Here is a 16646-nt window from a genome sequence, read left to right as displayed (position 1 = left end):
GTCAGCCTTTTTTATACTGGTTTTGTGCCTTAGATACTCTACTGGTATGAACAAAATAGGTTTGTCATAGGTCTGGAGTAGCACAGCAAGTCCTATGCCTGAATAGGACTTGCTGTCCTAGGGCTTCTACCTGTTCAACACCTAGCTGCACGCTGACAGGATAAAAAATGCTTTCTAAAGCAAGAACCATCAGACAGGAATATAGGTCCAAAAGAGTTGGTTTGCTCATTTAAAACTGAACCTCAATGGTGCATGTTACAATAAAATGCCCTACTGAAAATATGCTTTCCACAGTATATCAAATTGCTTTTTATCTCTCCATAGATCAACTTCATGATACTGACGTTACTAATATGTACTGGTAAGTTTTAATGCGTTCTGAGTTTCTCCCAGAAAAGGGGAGGCAAAGAAAAATTCAGAAGCAGTCCCACAGTCTGAGCCTCTAGGAATGAGGAACAGAAAACCTCCTCCTTATTCTGAGCACTGCCCATATGCAGTGACGGCAGGCCCCTCATCTTCCTAGTTTCCAAATCTGCAATTTAAAGATTCTTCTCAAAAAAAATTTGCAGAAGTTAACTGGGGGTGTTTCCACTAGCAAACAGTGGAAAAAGCAATGAGAATAAAAAGCCTACATCAGTGTTGTAATGTGGTGTCTCAACAGCACCAGAATTATGCACCTAACTAATGCAAATTACACATACAACAATCAGTGTTGCTAGTTTTGTTTGTAGGCAAAGCAACAATTGTTTCAAAATAGTAAAACAAAATTAATGCATTAAAGAGCATTGGTTTATTTTAGGTAAAGCCACACAAGCAGCTGACTGGGCTAAAGGAATGGAAATATGTGGGAGAAACAGCCTTTTAAAGACAGTGGGAGCCTTCAAAAACAACTTCTTTCTGCCAACTAAGAGTAGTTATTGCAAGATCTGCTGGAAACTGATTGAAGAAGTCCAGCGTTTCTTGTTCCTATCCCCTCTGTGCTTATAATTCAGTCTCCTCCACTATATTAAACCCTGGATTAACTGTATGCTGCACAGAAGCAAATGATAAAAGCCTTTGGCTTGGAAACGGAAGGAATGAGCAGTTTAAAAGGGAAAACCAGAATCTCAAAGTAATAAAAAAATAAATTGATAATCAGTAACTTGTCCACCATTCAAAAGCCCTACATTACAGATTTACCCTGAAGGATTCTCATAACTCTGGTCTCATACAGTTTCAGGTTTACCCTCAGACTGGTTAATAGTTGGGCATACTCCTCCCTCCAGCATATACACCTTCCATCCTCCCCCCCAAATCCTGTAGGCAGAGACTATAAATCTTGAGAGCATGCAGAGGTCTTTACAATGTTTTGAGAGGGGTTATAGAGGACATTTAGATCTCACATTTAGATGGCTGGCAGGAAATGTCACTAAACAAAGACCTGAGATGCTTCACAAGCAGAGCCCAACCTGAGAACCACAGCTCTGGTTTTGATGTGGTTTTTAGGATTAGGTAATACTGCATGCCAACCTCTTATCCACAGTAATAATACAGTAATCTCACCTGAGATTTCTTCTTGTGAATATGAATATCTCCTCCATCAGAACGTGTGCACACAGCACATGTCACCACATAATCCAGCTATAACAGAGCACCAGATAGAGAAATAAAGGTTTAGAGTTAGAAAACCGAAACATTCATGTCTATGAAGCAGAAGACATTCCCTTTTCATTTTTTTTTCAGCTGTCTGGCTAAAAATTAAGATGTTTTTATATTGCCTTTTTCTCTATTCTCTTTACTGTACTGAAACTCCTACAATTTTCAAGCCTGTGTTCATTTATTAACCAGTGACAGTGAAATCTTTTGCACAGATGCTCGCTGAGATGCACCACCTATGGCTAAAGAAACTTCTGTCAATACTGTTTAACACTAGACTACTGGTCAGCTGGAGGAATGAGCATCACACACACACATATGCACACTTTAAAGTAGAAATGGAAAAGAAATCCTCCCTTCAAAAAGGGAAAAATAGAAAAACTAATGAACACAAGCAGCACATTAGAGAGGTCAGAAACCATTAATGTAGCCTGCCAAGCCACCTGAAAACACTTGCAAGGAGCAAGTCCAATAGCTCTGGACAGCAATGCCCAGCTGTAGCAGCATCTCTGAATTCTGACTGTAGCAAATGGATTCTGGTTTTATTGAGCAAATAATGGTGGAAACTGCTCTGAACAGAGAAGTTCTGCAATGGGACTTTTGGGAGGAAGTAGAGAGAATGAAAACAATTTATTTTCCAGGATGTGTGCAATGAGCCAGCAGTCTCTTCTGAGATCATCATTCAACAGAACTTTTGAGGGATCTCAAATGATTGTAGCAACAGTTTCCCTAAGCACCAAGTAACATATGTAATAACTAAACAACCTATGAGTTAATTAAGGAAATAATTTGTGCTAGCTTCATATTTCCAACAACAAAAGTTTTATTAAAGTTCTAATAAAGAGCAGCAAACTCCCAGTGTAATACATAGCACGCTTCCTGCATTTCTACCTAGCAGTTCCCTCCCTTTAGCTGCACCAGTATTGTGAACTCTTAACAGAAATGTTGCTTGTCTAACAGTCTTGTTCACTCTCGAAAGCTATCAAACTTGACAAAGCCTTGCATTTTGCAAAACTTTGTTACAGAGCATAAAATTCAGCCTAACTTCACTGGATATATTTAAAGGTTTTTGAGGAAAACTATTAGGGCTCTACTGAAAAATAGCAAACATCTCAGGTTCTGTTCATTTAGACTCTGAAAGGCAAAATTAAAGCCATATTTTCTTTACATGCTCCAGAAGTGCTCAAATCCTCCAAGTTAGGGAGGAAAGAGGATAGATGAAAGCCCACCCTGAAACTTCTCCAGCATAAACAGCCTGTGTAAATTAGATAAACATCACCATTACCTTCTGCAGGATAAGGTTCAAGTAGACACTCTCTTCCCAGTCAATATCAGGGTCTCCCAGGCCAGGAAGCTTCTTAGAATCTCTCCGGTAAACTTCAACTTCAACCTGCTAAGAAAATATCACAACTCCTTGAAAAATATTACTTAGAGATATCTATATGCAAACACAAATTGACACCAGAATCTACATATTGTGTAGCTTCCTGCTGTATTTTTCTGTCAAAATGAGATTTTGCTGACCATGCAAGGTCAGCCCTCATGGAAGGCTTCGTGTGGAAGCAAAGCTGGGGGAACAGGGGATGTGAAGGAGAACAGGCAAGAAAGGCAGGTCTGTGCAGGGGAATCTCAGTTACGGATAGCAGCTTTATTTATTCCTTATTACAAGTATGTTTTAGCAAAAGTTAAATTAATAAAATCAGGGATACACGCACACATATGTACTTCTCTTACAACAATCCCTTGGAAACGAACATGTCACTAGACTAATGCTCAACATCATCTAGCTGGTAGCTGCTGCTTGTTCCCCATTGGGATGGGAATCGCTGAGGAGACAAAGTCCACCAATTAATGCCTCACAGAGGACATTCTGGTAGCCCTTCTGTTTTTGGTTTATGTTGCAAGGTTTTGGTAGCAGGGGGGCTCCAGGGCTGGCTTCTGTGAGAAGCCGCTAGAAGCTTCCCCTATGTCTGACAGAGCCAATGCCAGCCAGCTCCAAGATAGAGCCACTGTTGGCCAAGGATGAGCCCATCAGCAATGATGGTAGTGCCTCTGGGATAACGTGTTTAAGAAGGGGGAAAACTCCACCACTGCAGTCAGAGGTACGGGTGAGAATGTGTGAGAGGAACAGCTCTGCAGACAACAAGGCCAGGGAAGGAGGAGGAAGTGCTCCAGGCACCGGAGCAGATCCCCCTGCAGCCAGTGGTGAGGCAGCACACCTAATAGACATCAAAGCTACACACTATCTTGACAGAATACCTGGAAAAGCATTTTTTCTCTGTGTTTGTGAATACTGTGACCAGTTCACAAAGTTGTAAACAAGTCAATTCATGAAACTTTTCTGGCTTTGGTCAGGGCAGAGAATGAAGGGCAGTGCTCATTTGTTAGAAAGCAGATTGTCACAGAAGTCAGAATATGTGAATGAAACCAAATAGAGTACGATTAAGCCCTATAGTAAGTGTGCATTTATTTCAACTCCTCTGGGAAGAATAAAGCTACAAGACCAAAATATAGGGAAGAATGGTTAACCGGTATTTAAAGATTTACACTACCATCAGATACCATGATAGCCAAACACAGTTTTCTAAAATTCATTTTTTTAACTTACAAATATCTGTTAAAAATGCTTTATAGACTCATACATCATCATTCCTTTGGTTTGTTTTTATTTATTCTTAAAGCTCCTAACCATGAATTTTTCTATTGGCAATAAAATTGCACAAACTAATAAGAGTTACTGTAAAAAGCTAACATGTAAGCAGCTGAGGGAAAGAATCCAATCTAAATTCATCACCAAATAAAGGTGATATTTGCAGTTCCATGCCTAAAAGCACAGAAACATCACATTTGCAAGATTCCAGAAACACCCTGTGAAACAAACGCCTTCCCTGTCTCTGAAGACATAGCAGGAGGACCAGCTGAAGGCAGGACTGAGTAATTGCAGGGTAAAACTCCAGCTCTAAGGGCAGGGTAAACAAGACCAAGTGCTCAGCAGACACCACCTCCATCTCTTCTGCCTCCATATCCATGGAACCTTTATTTTAATGCAGGCAGTTTAATTGTCTCTTAACGATAAAGTTAAAATTTTTGCAGGAATCAGCCACTAATTTTTTCTGCTGGTGAAATTAATTCACACACTGAACTACTCCCCAGCAATTACAAACCCATTGCACAACAACTCTTTCACGGAATGCCCCACAACCCTGTCACAAGTAACAACAGAAAAAGGGCCTTTCTTCAATCACTTTTGCCCTATGCACTAACTTACAGCAGGATTCCTGGGTGGTACAACCTGTGAGTTTGGGCACGGTGGATCACTGTGAATCACTGCCACAGCTGTTCTCCAAACCAAGTGCTTAAACCACACTGTATTCCAAAGGAAAATAATTTAGGCAATTTAAGGAATTCTTTTTTTTTTTTTTTTTTTTGCTGGACAATAAACTGCACAGGGCATAGATCTCTACTCAACATGTCAAATCGGGCAAGACAGGATTGACCTCTTCCCAGAGAAAAAGGAGCCATCAGCAGGCAGATACGACAGAGTCAGCACTCATCAGACCTCAGAAAGACAGAAGATGGACTTCCAAATGCTCTCCATGGCACTGGCATCTGCTGGAAGCGTTTTGCAGCTCCTGCTCACGCCCAGGTAAGCATCCTTGGTGGGCATCAGAGGAATGAACCAGCCTTACCCAGAACTACGGTAGTAGTCACACCAAGAAGCCAGTGTTTGCTACAGCAAACATGCCTTACTTTCCACACCATCGAAGGATCTGCTTTATAAAACACAATGAGCCCTCACCAGGGTGCTCTAACAAGCAGCACCACTGGTCCCTATCTGACTGGTAATATGCTTCACAGTGCAGGCACCCAAATTACAAGTCACTTTTGAAAAAAAATCTCACCCCTTATCTCATAAACACCTTTATCTGCAACATCTTTGTCACTCATTTCTAAACAATTCTTCCAGAAATAGGGAAGGTGTCCATAATGCATTTTGGCACTTTCCAGGGGCTCAATTTCGCATGCAGGTGCTCTAGGTCACAAATTAATCTCAGCTACCCTCTACTGCCACAGTGCTGGACATGTGAAGGTGGCCATGCAATATTATGTGAAATCAATCAATAGGCTTGGTTCAACTCATAGCAAACAATCCTGCTGTCGCTGGCACACTGTGGAGTCTCAGGCACGCCAAGGACGTAGGAAAGACTGGGACGGACTCCATTCAGACCCTGCAGCATTAGCCAGTACAGGAGGCATTCAAATCAATAATGAAAAAAAATTATAAAATTTAAAAACCTCATACAAAGAACTGTAAACACAAATTTTCACCATTCCATACATCTTAATCACTATTGCTTAAAATCAGCAATCTAAATTTCTTGGTAGGCTGATCTAATTCGTCTATGTCCCAAGGAAGCTTGCTCAGCACCACTACACTTATCTTCCTGGTACTATGTACAAATAGCATATACACCAAGAACAGATAAAACAAAACCTGAAACCTCAGAAAGCCCCATTACTCAGGCTCCTTATGGGCAAAAGACGTAAGATCACATGAATACTGTTGACTTAGCTGTCATCAAGGGATTTTCTTCATTTAAGTCCCAATCCAAAAAACAAGGGGTAAGTACTAGCCTTTTATATTCACTTTTATATTCAAGTGAATTATTTCAAGTGAGTACATGCATTTGGGATTGACAGCATAGGAAACAGAAGACCGGAGGGTTCGTTGTTCTGACCTTTAAGTGCCCAGACATCAGCAAACAGGAGTGCTGTCAAAACCACAATGAGGTCCCAGTAACAGAAACCATTTTGAGAGTTTAGGTAAGTCAGTGTTGCCAGTGCTGAGCACAGCACTTCCTAAATGAAGAGAAACACCTGCCTTACAGAAGTGTTGCCTGATATTTACATAGAAATCACAATTGTAAATGTAGGCCTATTTTTTTTAATGTATATTAAATATATATTCAAAATATCAACCAATAAACAAATAAGAATTTCTTAGTATACCTCACACTTTTCATCAAAAAAGGTTTTTTGATGTTCTAGGCTTAATTCACGTTGTCACGTTTGGCCTTCTGGAGTTAAGAAATTCTATGGCCTGGAGAACATGCTGGATTTCGGACAGCTGAGTCCTCCCAAGAAAACAAGCCTGTCTCAGCCAGGGATCCAGGAGACACTGGGTCCTTTTTCCAGGTCTGCTGCTGATTCACTTGGCTATGCCTCTATGCTTGTTTATCTGTCTTTAGACTACATGTGCCTTCCTGCAAGCATGAAAGTTTATTAATAGAAAGAACTATGTAAATACTAATTATTTATTCCCAGTGAAATCCAAAAGCCAAACTGGATATTTCCGCATTCAAGTCAAGGTGATGACCCTTCTACAGTTTCAGCAAGCTGAAATCCATGATGCCACCTTTATAAAATTTTCACAGGGCTATTGAGATGAGGCTGTAAAGGAGAATTACATCAGCTAGGCTGACCTCCTACATGCCACAGGCATTTTACCCTGCTACTTCTTCACAAAACCCAGTTAATCACATTTGACTAGACAGTGCCTGGGAAAATACCTTACTTTGAGATCTCGTTCCAATGATTAATCATCCTCTTGGCTGAAAGTGTGCAACTTCATTTAATTCAGCTGCTTTCCTTTTGCCAGCTTCTGGTTCTCATCATGCCTATTTTCACTATATTAAGAAGCTCTTTAATACTCAGGTGGGATTTGGTGGGTTTTTTGTTCTTTTCTTTTTTTGATCGTTTATAATCTGCCAGATAAGCCAGACAAAATTTCTTTAGGAGGTCTCCATGCCTCTCAGCAGGGCACCTCTGCAGAACCTGTGCTCCTTTTTCACCAGTACTGGAGTTTTCACCAGTACTGGAGTTTTCTGGTACGGGCACAGTGCTGTTGAACATACTCTTACTATTCCCTGAGGATGGCACTTTTTCTGACCAGCAACACTACTGCGTGCTAAATAACTTGCACTCTGTGCCTTGCCTGTCCTTTCCAGAGCCTGTGTGCACTCCTGGCACTGAAGTATTGAACTATACTAATAAACGGATCCACATTTCCACACTCCTGGCACTGAAGTATTGAACTATACTAGTAAATGGTTCCACATTTCCTAAGGATGGGGCTGTGCAGTCTGATGGTCATGCCCTCATCATTTATACAGCACCAGTGTGTGTCACTCACAAATCTGAACCCACTGCAATTTTATAACCCTGGTCACCAATCCCTGCAGAGTCCCCTCACAAACAGTACCTGAGGTTGTTCCCCCCTTCGCCCATTCCATTTTACCACTCCTGCTAGCGAGGACCTCCACTGTGTCCTGGGTTCAGCTATAGCAGTCATTTTTCTCCTGCTTAGTAGCTGGTGCAGTGCTGTGTTTTTTAACTTTCAGCCTGGGAACAACGCTGATAACACCGATGTTTTTAGTTGTTGCTAAGTAATGTTTATTCCAACCAAGGACTTTCTCAGTCTCATGCTTTGCCAGGGAGGAGGGGAAGCTGGGAGGAAGCAGAGACAGGACACCTGACCCAAACTAGCCAAAGGGGTATTCCATACCACAGCACGTCATGCCCAGTATATAAACCGGGGGGAGTTACCCGGAAGGCCCAGATCACTGCTCGGGTCGAGCTCGGTATCGGTCGGCGGGTGGTGAGCAATTGTATCCTCTCCCCTTGTTATTTCACTAATCGTTATTATCATTGGTGGTAGCAGTAGTGGTTTTGTGTTATACCTTAGTTGCGGGACTGCTCTTATCTCAACCCGTGGGAGTTACATTCTTCCCATTCTCCTCCCCATCCCTCCGGGAGCGGGGGGAGGAAGAAGGGGGGGGGGGAGTGAGCGAGCGGCTGTGTGGTTCTGAGTTACCGGCTGGGCTCAAACCACGACAGTTCTTTTTGGCGCCCAACGTGGGGCACGAAAGGTTGAGATAACGACAGATCTGACCAGAGTGTGTTTAATCATATTTGTGATAAGCATTCATTGTTACTACTCGTCACAATGGTGATTATTTGGCTCTCAGACGTGTTGCGCTTGATCTCAGAGTTTCAGCATGTTGTACCTTACTTACAGCCACTATTTGCTGTTTTAGTGTTTATCGGCTGGGGGGCCTGGGCTAAGGTTCTTGTTTCACTGTACTTCATGGTAATGACTTGTAATACAATAGACTCATTGATCATGAAACTGGTCTGGTTTGTGCTTCCAGCGTGGCCATCACCACTATACATTGGGAGGTATATAATGAAATACTTTAGCAATTGCATATCTTTTTTTTTCTCCTCGGGGGGTAAACTTACGAAGGAAGCATTCTCTTTCACCCCCCGTTCCCCCACCAGCCTATTTGCAACAGCAATTGAGAGTTCTGAAGGTTTTAGATGGCCTTTGAGTACCCTTGAAACCTGCCTGCTGATTGTGCTGGGGATCAGCATGTTGGCAAACATACGGAGTGTGTTTTACCCATGGCCATCCCGTCGTAGGAACATCCTATTTCGTTTAATGTCAAAAATTCAGCAGTATCAGGTTCGAATCTGGTCTAGGGTTAGACGACGATATAGGAGGACCACCAGGAGATTTTCCCTGAGGCTGGACAGTCATGAGTGGCAGGGTGTGTGGGATAGTATGGGCAAGTACCTAGGCCAGTGGGCCCCTCCAGTGCTTTGGAACGTCACCACTGAACAAGTGCAACATCCGGAAAAACTAGTAAAACACTTAAACGAGGTGTGCTGTCGTCCTGGTTATACCAGAGAGGGACAAATTTTGGCAACGTGCTGGGGCTTGGCCTATGCCTACAGAGCCCTGCTCAACACTATCCAGCACCTTCAAAGGGAAAAAAATGTCTCTGGATCTGATGGCAAAGCAACAGACAACGCAGCTATGCCAACTACAAGCACAGCAGCTACTCAGACCCTGACCACAACAGTCAACACAGCTACTCCAAGTACAGCAGCTACATCAACCCCAGTGACAAGCACAACAGCTACTCAAACCCTGACCACAACAGACAACGCAACTACTCCAACTTCAAATACAGCAGTTACACCAACCCCAGTGACAAGCACAACAGCTACTCAAACCCCGACAGCAACAGACAATATAGCTACTCCAAGCACCACAGCTACACCAACCCCAGTGACATGCACAGTAGCTATTCAAACCCCGACAGCAACAGACAATATGGCTACTCCAAGCACTGCAGCTACACCAACCCCAGTGACAAGCACAGTAGCTACTCAAACCCCGACAGCAACAGATAATGCAGCTGTTGGTGTTACTCAACTCCCAAGCACAACAGCTGCACCAACCCCAGCAATAGACATTGCAACCACTCCAATCCTAGTGGCAGACACTGCAGCCACTCCAACCACAGTGACAAACACTGCAGCTAAACCAAATGTCCAGTTTGTGACAATGTCTGTTGCCCCTGTAAGCAAAAGCAGACGAAAGGCACAAAGAGCAACCCGCGAAGCGAAGAAAGATGAAGACCCAGTGCCATTACTATATGCAACAGCACCTGAACAAGAGTTACTACTACGTGGGTCAGAGGAAGAGGAAGAAGAAGAAGAGGTCACTTCTCGACCCCGGACCTCAACCGAACTACGGAATATGCTAAAAGATTTCACCCGTCTTCCAGGGGAGCACATTGTCACCTGGTTGCTCCGGTGCTGGGACAATGGGGCCGACGGTCATGAACTAGAAGGTAGGGAAGCCAAGCAGCTGGAATCACTTGCTAAGGAAGGAGGAATTGACAAAGCGATTGCAAGAGAGAAGCGAGCCCTCAGTCTTTGGAGGCGGCTCCTGGCAGCTGTGAAGGAAAGGTTTCCCTACAAAGACGATATTACGAATCGCTCAGCCAACTGGACCACGATAGAGAAAGGCATCCAGTCCCTGAGGGAATCAGCCATTATAGAGATGATCTATCGTAGGCCGGATTCCAGGAACACATCCGTAGACCCAGATGAAGTCGAATGTACACGACCCATGTGGCGGAAACTTACACGGAGTGCGCCATCATCATATGCCCACACATTGGCATCAATGACCTGGAATGACGGAGTATCACCAACAGTGGATTGCCTGATTCGTCAACTCCGAGAGTTCGAAGACAATCTCACCCCTTCCATCATTTCAGCTGTGGAAAAACTGTCCCAGGAGTTCAAACAATTGAGAGATGATTTATCCGATCTATCCAGCTCTCCACGCGTACCAACCCATGTCTCAGCTATTAACAGAAGGCGCCCTACTGCTCGAGAAAGAAAATATACGAGGTACACGCCACGGGCCACCCTATGGTTTTACCTGCGGGATCATGGAGAAGACATGAGAAAGTGGGATGGAAAACCTACTTCAGCTCTGGAGCAACGGGTGCGTGAACTGAAGAGGAGAACAATGGTCAAGGATGATCCTCCCAGGAAAGCTGCTGCTCCAGTCTCTGGCGAGCAGTTTCCCAGATGGAGCGAAAGAGCTGATTTTACTCCAGCTCCTGTGATAAGGAATACTAATCCCTTTCTACAAGACAGAAGTGGAGAATTTTGTGATCACTATTAGAGGGGCCCTGCCTCCAGCCAGGTGGAGGAGAGGGATAATCGGGTTTACTGGACTGTGTGGATCAGATGGCCTGGCACATCAGTCCCACAGAAGTATAAGGCTCTAGTAGATACCGGTGCACAGTGTACTCTGATGCCATCAAGCTATCAAGGGGTGAAACCCATTTCTATTTCTGGAGTGACAGGAGGATCCCAAGCGTTAACTATGCTGGAAGCTGAAATCAGCCTGACTGGGAGGAAGTGGCAAAAGCACCCCATTGTAACTGGTCCAGGGGCTCCATGCATCCTTGGCATAGACTATCTCAGGAGAGGGTATTTCAAAGACCCAAAAGGGTATAGATGGGCTTTTGGTATCGCTGCCTTGGAGACAGAGGAAATTAAGCAGCTGTCCACCTTACCCGGTCTCTCAGAGGATCCTTCTGTTGTGGGGTTGCTGAAGGTCGAAGAACAACAAGTGCCAATTGCGACCACAACAGTGCACCGGCGGCAATATCGCACCAACCGAGACTCCTTGATTCCCATCCATAAGCTGATCCGCAGACTGGAGAGCCAAGGAGTGATCAGCAGGACCCGCTCACCCTTTAATAGCCCCATATGGCCAGTGCAAAAGTCTAATGGAGAGTGGAGATTAACAGTAGACTATCGTGGCCTGAACGAAGTCACACCACCATTGAGTGCTGCCGTACCGGACATGTTAGAACTTCAGTATGAACTGGAGTCAAAGGCAGCCAAGTGGTATGCCACAATTGACATTGCCAATGCATTTTTCTCAATCCCTTTGGCAGCAGAATGCAGGCCACAGTTTGCTTTCACTTGGAGGGGCGTCCCGTACACTTGGAACCGACTGCCCCAGGGGTGGAAACACAGCCCTACCATCTGCCATGGATTGATCCAGACTGCACTGGAACAGGGGCAAGCTCCAGAACACCTGCAATACATTGATGACATCATCGTGTGGGGTGATACAGCGGAAGAAGTTTTTGAGAAAGGGAGGAAAATAATCCAAATCCTGCTGAAGGCCGGTTTTGCCATAAAACGGAATAAGGTCAAGGGACCTGCACAGGAGATTCAATTTTTGGGAATAAAATGGCAAGATGGACGCCGCCAGATCCCCACAGACGTGATCAACAAGATAACAGCAATGTCTCCACCAACTAACAAGAAAGAAACACAAGCTTTCTTAGGTGTTGTGGGGTTCTGGAGAATGCACATCCCAAATTACAGTCTGATTGTAAGCCCTCTCTACCACGTGACCCGGAAGAAGAATGATTTCAAATGGGGCCCTGAGCAACAACAAGCCTTTGAACAAATTAAACGAGAAATAGTTCATGCAGTAGCCCTTGGACCAGTCCGGGCCGGGCCAGATGTGAAAAATGTGCTCTATACCGCAGCTGGGGAGAATGGTCCTACCTGGAGCCTCTGGCAGAAAGCTCCAGGGGAGACTCGAGGTCGACCCCTTGGCTTTTGGAGTCGGGGATATAAAGGATCCGAGGCCAGCTACACTCCCACTGAAAAAGAGATACTGGCAGCCTATGAAGGGGTTCGAGCTGCCTCAGAAGTGATTGGAACTGAAGCGCAGCTCCTCCTGGCACCCCGGTTGCCTGTGCTGGGCTGGATGTTCAAAGGCAGGGTCTCCTCTACACATCATGCAACGGATGCTACATGGAGTAAGTGGGCCGCACTAATTACACAACGAGCTCGAATAGGAAATCCCAGTCGTCCAGGAATTCTAGAAGTCATCATGGACCGGCCAGAGGGCAAAGATTTTGGGATGTCACCAGAAGAGGAGGTGACGCGTGCTGAAGAGGCCCCACCATATAATGAACTGTCAGAGAGTGAAGAGCAATATGCCTTGTTTACTGATGGGTCCTGCCGTATTGTGGGAAAGCATCGGAGATGGAAGGCAGCTGTGTGGAGTCCCCTGCGACAAGTTGCAGAAACTGCTGAGGGAGAGGGTGAATCGAGTCAATTTGCAGAGGTGAAAGCCATCCAGCTGGCCTTGGACATTGCTGAACGAGAAAAAATGGCCGGTACTTTATCTCTATACTGACTCATGGATGGTGGCAAATGCCCTGTGGGGGTGGTTGCAGCAATGGAAGCAGAGCAACTGGCAACGCAGAAGTAAACCCATCTGGGCTGCTGCATTGTGGCAAGATATCGCTGCTCGGGTGCAGAACCTGGTGGTGAAGGTACGCCACGTAGATGCTCATGTACCCAAGAGTCGGGCCACTGAGGAACACCAGAATAACCAGCAAGTGGATAAAGCTGCTAAGATTAAAGTGGCTCAGATGGACTTGGATTGGCAACATAAGGGTGAATTATTTTTAGCCCGGTGGGCCCATGACACCTCAGGCCATCAAGGCAGAGATGCAACATATAGATGGGCTCGTGATCGAGGGGTGGACTTAACGATGGACACTATTGCCCAGGTTATTCACGAATGTGAAACATGTGCTGCAATTAAGCAAGCCAAGCGGTTAAAGCCTCTCTGGTATGGAGGATGATGGCTGAAGTACAAATATGGGGAGGCCTGGCAGATTGACTATATCACACTCCCACCAACCCGCCAGGGCAAGCGCTATGTGCTTACCATGGTGGAAGCAACCACCGGCTGGCTGGAAACATACGCTGTGTCCCATGCCACTGCCCGGAACACTATCCTGGGCCTTGAGAAACAAGTCTTGTGGCGACACGGCACCCCAGAGAGAATTGAGTCAGACAATGGGACTCATTTTCAGAACAACCTCATAGACACTTGGGCCAAAGAGCATGGCATTGAGTGGGTATACCACATCCCCTACCATGCACCAGCCTCTGGGAAAATCGAACGGTACAATGGGCTGTTAAAAACTACACTGAGAGCAATGGGTGGTGGGACTTTCAAACACTGGGATACACATTTACCAAAAGCCACCTGGTTGGTCAACAGTAGGGGATCTGCCAATAGGGCTGGCCCAGCCCAATCAGAACTTTTACGTACTGTAGAGGGGGATAAAGTTCCTGTGGTGCACATAAAGAATTTGTTGGGGAAGACAGTCTGGGTTATTCCTGCTTCAGGTAAAGGCAAACCCACTCGTGGGGTTGCTTTTGCTCAGGGACCTGGATATACTTGGTGGGTAATGCGGGAAGATGGGGAAGTCCGATGTGTACCTCAAGGGGATTTGATTTTGGGGGAAAACAGCCAATGAACTCAATTGTACGCTGTTGCCTGCTCTATAACACTTTTATAGCCCACCAGCTAGATATCTTCAGGTCACCAGCCATTGACCCTGACTTCCCTCCGATCATCACCTCAACAAAGAATGAATTTTGAGGAAAACCAGACGAGCTCAGCAGTGACCAGATGAGTTTAGCGGTATCATCAGCAGGCAACAACCCAACACTATGTACCGTCCCTCCTGCCCTGAAAGACTATTACAAGAGATGGAGCCTGACATCATGGACTGGATGAGTTCAGCAATTTTACAGGGATTGGTCCATGGACTAGGGAACGATATCTTTCTCTGTGTGTGGGTGTGGGTGTATATATATGTGTATATATGGGACAGGGGTGATGGTGTGCTGAGAGATGTGGGATCTGAGCATGACGTGAATGGTATGGAATAAGGGGTGGATACTGTCCTGGGTTCAGCTATAGCAGTCATTTTTCTCCTGCTTAGTAGCTGGTGCAGTGCTGTGTTTTTTAACTTTCAGCCTGGGAACAACGCTGATAACACCGATGTTTTTAGTTGTTGCTAAGTAGTGTTTATTCCAACCAAGGACTTTCTCAGTCTCATGCTTTGCCAGGGAGGAGGGGAAGCTGGGAGGAAGCAGAGACAGGACACCTGACCCAAACTAGCCAAAGGGGTATTCCATACCACAGCACGTCATGCCCAGTATATAAACCGGGGGGAGTTACCCGGAAGGCCCAGATCACTGCTCGGGTCGGGCTGGGTATCGGTCGGCGGGTGGTGAGCAATTGTATCCTCTCCCCTTGTTATTTCACTAATCGTTATTATCATTGGTGGTAGCAGTAGTGGTTTTGTGTTATACCTTAGTTGCGGGACTGCTCTTATCTCAACCCGTGGGAGTTACATTCTTCCCATTCTCCTCCCCATCCCTCCGGGAGCGGGGGGAGGAAGAAGGGGGGGGGGGGAGTGAGCGAGCGGCTGTGTGGTTCTGAGTTACCGGCTGGGCTCAAACCACGACACACTGTCATCCTGTCTTTCCTCAGCCCATTTTTTTTCCCTGCTTGGCATATGTTCTGGCTACCTTCTTGCACAGCTCTTGCATATTAGTACGGTCCATGCCTGGGACTTCATGGGCTTCTGTGCCACAATACTTATGCCTACTCTGGAGTGACAATGAGAGGTCCTGGAGAGCCTCACAGGTACTTCCAGCTGCAGCTACTCCTACCTGCAACACACATTATTACCAAAACTGTTGTCAGGAGTTATCATCTGCACAAAAAAACCCCATCCTAAGTGCATGGGAGAAAAGTGTCTATTAACAATGATGTATATGTATTTTTATTCACAGAAATGTGTCTTTTGAAGATGTATACATTATGGACTGGTTATCTTTACAAAAGAACTCAAGCCATACAAGACTTTGCACTGGAAGCCAGCATAATGGATGTGTTAAGTTACACAGACAGCTGGAACACTTTTATCATAAAACCCAGAAAAACCTACCTAATACTCCAGTCTGGGCTCAAAATCTTTGTGATAAACTGGATACTTTTTCCACCATGCCTATTTGCTCCCCAAAACTTCCAGAACACAATCAGTCTTTTAAATCGATATTAATAATACGATTACTGGGATATTTAGTACCTTCCCTGCACCCATCACTGATAACAGCAATAATTCCATATAGTTCCCAAGGCATTAGAGCTGTTTGACGAAACCGTGTGAACTGAAAATCCCCTTGTTTGCACTGCTTTGCACATAAGCCTTTGAAAGACTCCTGAAAAGAAATCTACAATCAAAATCAATCCAAGTTATCAGCTGGGCAGCACAGAAAACATGAGGTAATAAGAACAGGGTTTGCAAGAGGCAGTAGTGTGTTGGCGTTCAGAAGCCATCCAAAAAAAAGCAGATTCTGGTTTTCTGTTAAATAGAAATCTAATGGGATTACAGGTCGATCTAGCCGCAGCACCACTCTTCAGTGCTTTTTCAGAGGGCAGTCACTCAAAAAAAAAGGGGGGGGGGGGGGGAGGTTGAACATGAAAAGAAGAAGATATAGTGAATAAAATTCAGACTTTTTCCACAACAGAAGTTCAGTGAGGAAATACTCCTACTGTCTCCAGAGCCAGCTCAATAGGGAGTCTGAAATTTTATTTTTAAGATTTTACATTGACAGGTTTGGTTCAAAAGATCAGGAAAACTCAGGGAAAAAAAAGTTTCTTTCACAAACTGGTCCATCTTCTACAAAAGCACTGACCAAAGGGGCTAATGTCCTCCTTTCCCATGTTTCAGCTC

The 16646-nt window shown here is 44.9% G+C and overlaps 1 protein-coding gene across 2 annotated transcripts in view; it reads right to left on the bottom strand.

Annotated features, from left to right (window-relative positions):
• The window catches only part of KIAA0930 (KIAA0930 ortholog), an 88958-nt gene that overhangs the window by 15728 nt on the left and 56584 nt on the right, over positions 1 to 16646 (bottom strand). The window contains exons 3-4 of one of the 2 annotated variants that reach the window (XM_030481039.1): positions 2921 to 3025; positions 1543 to 1620 (exon numbers count right to left, since the gene is read on the bottom strand). In XM_030481039.1, the coding sequence (XP_030336899.1) occupies positions 1543 to 1620; positions 2921 to 3025 (183 nt within the window). Of the gene's footprint in view, positions 1 to 1542; positions 1621 to 2920; positions 3029 to 16646 lie in introns of both variants that reach the window. The other variant, XM_030481038.1, reaches the window with a different exon arrangement.

This window comes from Strigops habroptila, chromosome 3 (genome assembly GCF_004027225.2).
Source record: "Strigops habroptila isolate Jane chromosome 3, bStrHab1.2.pri, whole genome shotgun sequence".
In the NCBI taxonomy this organism is placed as follows: domain Eukaryota; kingdom Metazoa; phylum Chordata; class Aves; order Psittaciformes; family Psittacidae; genus Strigops; species Strigops habroptila.
The sequence above is the reverse complement of the archived record's forward strand: the minus strand, read 5'-3'. Positions and strand labels throughout refer to the sequence as shown.